This window comes from Hipposideros armiger, unplaced genomic scaffold (assembly GCF_001890085.2).
Source record: "Hipposideros armiger isolate ML-2016 unplaced genomic scaffold, ASM189008v1 scaffold_777, whole genome shotgun sequence".
Lineage (NCBI taxonomy): Eukaryota > Metazoa > Chordata > Mammalia > Chiroptera > Hipposideridae > Hipposideros > Hipposideros armiger.
The window spans coordinates 809815-816673 of NW_017732127.1; the positions used below are offsets into that span (position 1 = coordinate 809815).

At 35.6% G+C, this 6859-nt stretch overlaps 1 protein-coding gene across 2 annotated transcripts in view; it reads right to left on the reverse strand.

Annotated features, from left to right (window-relative positions):
• The window catches only part of UBQLN1 (ubiquilin 1), a 50225-nt gene that overhangs the window by 19724 nt on the left and 23642 nt on the right, over positions 1-6859 (reverse strand). For both annotated transcript variants that reach the window (XM_019628280.1, XM_019628279.1), the window contains exons 2-3: positions 4144-4295; positions 2143-2258 (exon numbers count right to left, since the gene is read on the reverse strand). In XM_019628280.1, coding sequence (XP_019483825.1) covers positions 2143-2258; positions 4144-4295 — 268 coding nt within the window. The remainder of the gene's footprint in view (positions 1-2142; positions 2259-4143; positions 4296-6859) is intronic.

The window sequence follows — 6859 nt, forward strand, 5'->3', positions numbered from 1 at the left end:
GAAGAGCGCAATGATGGTGCCAACTTGGGCCAGTGAAGCAACGTCCTCCACAACGTTTTTTGAAGAACAAAAAACGACAGCAACTTGTCTGTTCCCCTTCCCCCAATTCCCCAGCACTGTTCCCATCCTCCCAATTCCCCAATAAAAAGCTTTAAAAAAAAAAAAAGATCTGGTGAGGGAGAGGTAGTGGTTTGAGGAGCAAGCTGATGAGTGTGTGCATTTATTTTGTTTTCCTTTGCTTTCTGAGGAGACACATACAGGCTAAAGTAGTTAGAGGCCATCAGGTAATACCAAAGAGAGTTGAAAACAAGGCATGGAGTTCAGAAGTGATGTGGGTTGAGATACAGATTTGAGAGTTGCCAGGATATACAGTGAGGATAATGTCACTCAGGAAAAATAGAGTAAAAGAGGAGAAGAAAGATAAGGCAGAACTCTGAGAAACAAACTACACAAGAAACAGGAGAAAAGAGACCTACAAATGAGACAGAAAAAAAAAGGGTCAAAAAATGAACCAGGAGTCAAAAAAAGAAAATTTCAAGGAGAGATTGATAACCATTAAGAGACTGATTTAAGGGGTGGCTGCGTGGCCCAGCTGGTTAGAGTGTGTGCTCTGAACAACAAGGTTGTCAGTTCGATTCCCGCATGGGATGGTGGGCTGTGCCCCCCACAACTAGATTGAAAAAGGTGACTAGAGTTGGAGCTGAGCTGCGCCCTTTACAACTAGACTGAAGGACAACGACTTGACTTAGAGCTTATGGGTCCTGGAAAAAATACAATGTTACCCAATAAAAATAAAAAAATTAAAAAGAGAGAGCCTGATTTAAAATCTAAAAAGTGTCCTCCACTTTTGGCAAGCTAAGAGGTCAATGGTGACATTATCAAGGGAATTTTCAGTGAAGTGATGGGGGCAAAAATTAGGGTACAGGAAACTTAGTGTAAGAGATATTTAGCCAGAAAACAGAAAATGCCTTTTTCAAAGATAGCTGAGAAGGGAAGCAAAAGAAAGGGTAGCAGTAAGATTCTGTGGCTTTTACACATGGGATAGACCTTACTATGAGAAGAGGCAGCAGAAAGAAAAGCAGAAAATATAGAGTAAATGGAGTACTTGGTAAGAAGGGGTAGGAATGAGACTAGAAATGAGGGGATTAAAGAGCTATATGGCTTCAGACAAATTAACCAAAAGCCTCTCTATAATTTAATGTCTTTGCCTATAAAATGAGGAAAGTGGGAAAAGGTTTACACCTAAACAATACCTTTCATGGGTCTGAACACTAAATAATTCCATCCTAATCTCTCCAGATTGTTCTTGTTAATAATTAGGCCATCTGAAACATATTGTCCTAAACCAATAGAGATGCATGTAGCCTAAGATCATTTTAGAAAATAGAAGCAGCAAATATTTTTTACAAAGCAAATGTGAAGCCATGCCATGCCCTAAATGTTTTCAACTTACTTGGCATAGAATTCACAAAGAAAACCTTTTCTGGAAGGATAAAAGGTATGATCCTTGATATATGAAAATTGTACATATAAAAATAGACATATTTCAAGGTACTATACCTGTCAACTTAAGAATTGAAAAAAGCATTAAGCCATGTATCTGTCTAGTTCAGCTTTTGTTAGCTTCAGGATACTTCCCCCCATCCCACTCTAGTCCCAACAAAACCTTCCATAGAACCTCAGTATATAAAACTGATCCAAGAAAAAATGGTTTTGGCTGGTGCACAAAATCCTTAACCACTGGGCTTGCTCCCAGGCCCCAGCCCTTTCTGTGTGTTCGGGAGTTAGAATATCACTAAATGTCTGATCCCTTTATTTTACAAGTGAGAAAATTATACTCAGGGTCTTAGTTTATGATCAATAATTGGCCATTCTTCCTCAGATTGAATTATGTAGTCAGATCAAGTATACATATACTACCTCTTTCATTATTAAAAAGAAATGTGTCACTTATGCAAATGTAAGCTAACCAAGCATATCTATATTCCCAACTATTTCCTTAATACCTGCAACAATTACAGGAGCTATAAAATTTTTTGTCGTTAAAGTGACTTAATGTTTAATTTTGTCATTTTATCAAAACTACACTGGGAAGAAGGCAATTTTTTCCCAATCTATATAAAAATGACTAAAGACACTTACCTAAGCCGAAAGGGTTGCTAGCGGCAGAACCAGATGTGGAGTTACTATTTGGGGCTGACGATGTGGTAACATTGCTTCCACTGGTATTTGTTTGCTGGGCTGAATGATCCTGAGACCTAGGGAAAGTAATTAAATCATGGTATAAACAGTGGAGTTAATTATTTTCAATAGGACCTCTGAAATTGATAACCAGAAATAAAACCTAAGTTTTCAGACCAACTCCAATTATCATAAAGTAAATATCGTGAGATAACTAAGTATTGGGAACACAAAAGTAAAGAAATGTACTAAAACCTTAAAAAAACTAAATGTTACTTCAACTGCCCCATCTCGAGTATAATGTATATAAATATTTCATTCCTTTCAATCATACTGATTATGTAAGACAGGGAGATGTGTCACTCACAGAAGAGAATCAGTGACCTGTCACACCCATAAAGCTCAACTATAGAAGCAACTTTCTCCTACCCCCTTCTAAGTTTTGAGTGTGGAAAGCAGTTTTACTCAAACTCCTGAAATTGTTATAAGTAAAAAATAAAAAGAGACTTCATCAACAAGGCTGAGAAGTGAATATAAGTAATAACTGATTACTAATGAATATTAAGTAAAAAAATAAATTTTATTGGCAACCCCTTCCACCTGATACCAGTTAATTAAGAGTTCTGAATCTCACTGCTTCTTTCATTGATTCTAAGATGCACATTTTTTTCATTTTAACATCCCTAAAATCAGGATCTGTGTTACAATTGTAGTCTACATAATTTCAACTGAGTGACTGGGTACACACTGTTCCACAACACATGTTGTATTTGCTACATAGTGTCTTCAGAAATATTACACCATTCAACTGGTACTAAAATGAAGTTATTGTGTGTATAAAAAAGCACAGAAACAGGAATAGGAGGAATGAATTTTGTATCTGTAAAGCAAATACCTGTTTGGAAAACCAGCATAAAAATCTGCAGAATGGGTATCAATGGCTTGAAAGAAACTCCTATTACTAGATAAGCATGATATCGGGGGTGGGAGGGCAGTAGATGGGGGAAGGGGGGTTGTTACTTTGTGAGGGTGAAAAGGATAACTATTGCATTGTTCTGTACACTTGAAACTAACAATAAAAAAATTTAAAAAAAAAGAAAAAAGAAATGCTGCACCACCTACTGTATTGGGAGTACAGAGTTGAATCCCATATAGAAAAATATGGAAACAAATAAGTAAGCCAAAAGGTGACTCAAAAGACTCAGACTTAATGTGAAGGCCTTAAAACAATTTATTTCATGTATATTTTCTTTGTATACATGCACAAGAGTAATAATACCTTATCTAAATCAGTCTAGAGGAGTTCTTTCCCTAAATATAAAATAAAAATTTTAAGTGAAAAGAAAACCTATCAGCTTAATTGGCAGTAATTTTTCTCAGTGATACACAAAACAAAGGTGCCTCATAAAAACTGATGGTGCCGGGGGCGGCCGGTTAGCCCAGTTGGTGTTCATATCATCAAGCTTGCCGGTTCAATCCCCACATAGGCCACTGAGCTGAGCCCTCCACAACTAGACTGAAAGAACTATTTGACTTGGACCTGAAGGGTCCTGGAAAAACACACTGCTCCCCAATAAAAATAAATAAGTGATGGTCCCTTAGGTTTAATGAAACATGGTTATAGATTTGTGGTTTGCCACAGAAATGAGTCACCCCTGATCTTTATCCCAAAATCTCCCTAAAACAAAAAGCATACCTAAAAACATGTTAATTTTCTTATTCTGTAATTCAAATAATTTAGCTATGCCTCAATACTGATGAGCGTTCTAAAATATCAAATGTGTAGGCATCAGCATTACTGAATTACACTGGTTATTTTAAAACATTACAACAGCAACAAATGATTTTTAATCCATTTAAATATTAATGACAGAGAAAATCTTTTAAAGACAAAGCTTTTATTTTTAAAGAGAAATATCATTTATTCATGGTTTAAAGCTATTATGTCTTCTAAAAACATACCTGTTTTGTGTTTTGATGACAAGGTGAACAGTAAGTCCATCATGAATTCCATGCTGACTCAAAGTATCTTGATCTTTTAAAATTTTTCCAGCAAATATCAACACAAGTTGATCGGTATGTGATTTGAAACGTTTAGAGATTTCTTCCTTGAACTAAATAAGATAAAAATAAAATAAATATGTAATACAGGTGTTTGCATAGCACCATCTAGTTTAGTTTCTAAAATAAATATCTCACAAAGGCCCCTCATACAGATAGCATCTTTTGTGTCAGTATCTTGATATTAGTAGGAAGTGTTATCACTGCACTCATCTTCAAACACAAGGTTTTATCATAGGTGCACATATCCTATATTCACTCTTCTGCTAAGACCCAACAATTCTTCTTTGAAATATACTATTATTTTTATATCAAGAGTACTAAATGTAGTTTGAGGCACACATAGCTCTTACCCAGTTTACAATGACCTATTCTCACATTTCTCTCTCCAGTTCTACTCCTTTCTAGTTGAACACGTGCGCACGCACACACAGCCAATATACAGTATACAACTAAATATATATTCTTGGCCTATATTGACTTTCATCCTCACCTATTTTATTCAACATTTATTAGCAAGCAATATTATGCAGATACAAAAATATGAAGCAAAAGTCTTTCTCTGAAGAACAATCCAATGAAAGAAGCCAGTCAAGTAAACTACAAAGTACAGAGGAAGCACAAAGAGTAGTTTGAGAAAGCTTTCCAATGAAAACTACAGATAGGTTAGGAAGTAGCCAGAAAAACCTGAAGAAAAGCTTCAGAGAATAACATGCAAAACCAAACAAGAGAAAAGAACATCATGCTATAAAGAAAAGCTTACTTATTCTATGCTAAGTCAGATTAGTGTTTCTCAAATCTCTATCAGAAGTCACCTGTATGCTTAGGCTTTATACCCACTGGCCAAATCAGACAACTTCAGGGTGGGCCAAGGAATCTACATTAATAGACCACCTCAGGGAATCAGTCCCAATTCAGAAAAGAAGCACATCTAAAACCATTCTACACGTGCCCTACAGAAGTGGTTCTCAACAGATGACTGCATTATCGCCAAGGGTGTGTTTAGGAAATATTATACAAGTGGGTATTTTTGGTTGTCACAGTAAGTGGAAAGAAAGATTAAATAATGCCTGAGTTTTTATAAGATCTTGTGGGAATGGGGAAGTGTAGAGGGATATAAACAAAACAAGATAGGCCATATGTCAATCATTGTTGAAAATGAGAAGTGTATGAAAGTTCAACACACTTTACCTTTGGGTATGAATGAAATTTTCCATAATCAAGTTACGACACTCAATGTAAGCAACTATTTTTTTAAAATCATAAAATAATGCAAAATTATACTGCAGAAAATATTTTAGAGCTTTTCCAACTGAACTCTTCTTCGTTTATCTGAAATTAATGACATATGACCCTTTAATCTAAGACAAGCAATTTCCAAATAATTTAAAAAATCTTTGTAGTACACCATTTGCATAACATTCTAATAGAGATAGGCCAATCCATAATTTAACCATTTTCCTATTATTAGACATCTCATTTCTCCCTTTGGTAGTTATTAGAAATACTAATAATATAGTGAGAAGCAACACATGGTTTTGTAAAAATTGAATGAGAATATTTGTAAAATACAAGCACTAGGCACATAGGTGGTAGCCAATAAATAGTAGCTACTACTATGCCAGCTCTCTTAATCCTCAATAACTTGGTGAGGCAGGTAAGTTTTCAATCCTATTTCAGACACAGAAACAAAGACAGGTTCAAAATGTCCCTCTCCTCTCATAGTGATACAACTAATACTGCTGGCAGGATTCAAAGGATAATGTCTGATTTCAAGGATAAGACTACCCAGATTGACTATATCCTGTTTCATATGTAAAATGAGAGTAATCTAAGTTTGTGTTTCTTAACATTAAGAAATATTTTTCAGAACCCTTGATATCCCTCATGTCATTCCAAATTAAGTGATTTAATTGTCTAACATACAATTTTACATTTTAGCATGTTTTAGGATTTGAAGGTAAAATGTGAGATTGAAGACACACATCTACTTTTATATCCTTTCAAATCCCCACTACAACAATAAAGAATCTTTTAAATGCTTTATGGAACTATATATAACTCACATGTTATACAATTTGTGCATTTAAGGTGTACAATTCAATCATTTTTGGTATACTCACAAATGTGTGTGGCCATCACAATTTTAGAATATTTTCATATTCTCAAAAAGAAACCAGTACACCTTTTAGCTATCACCTCCCAACCCCCATCACTCCAAGCCATAAGAAACCACTAATGTACTTTCTGTCTCTATAGATTTGCCTATTCTGCACATTTCTCTTAATTGCAATCCTATAACATGCAGTTTTTCTGACTGACTGACTTCTTTTGGCATAATGTTTTCAAGGTTCATCCATGTTGTAGTACACATCAGTATGTCATTCCTTTTTATGGCCAAATATTCCATTGTGTGGGTATACAACACTTTGTTTATGCATTCATCAATTGGACATTTGGGTTGTTTCCAACTTTGGGTGACTGTGAATAAAGCTGCTATAAACATTCACGTACAGGGCCAACCGAGTGGCGCGTTGGTTAAGAGCTGGCTTGGGACGCCAGAGGGCCCCGGTTCGGATCCCACATATGAGGGCCAGTGACACTGCCCTCTACAGCT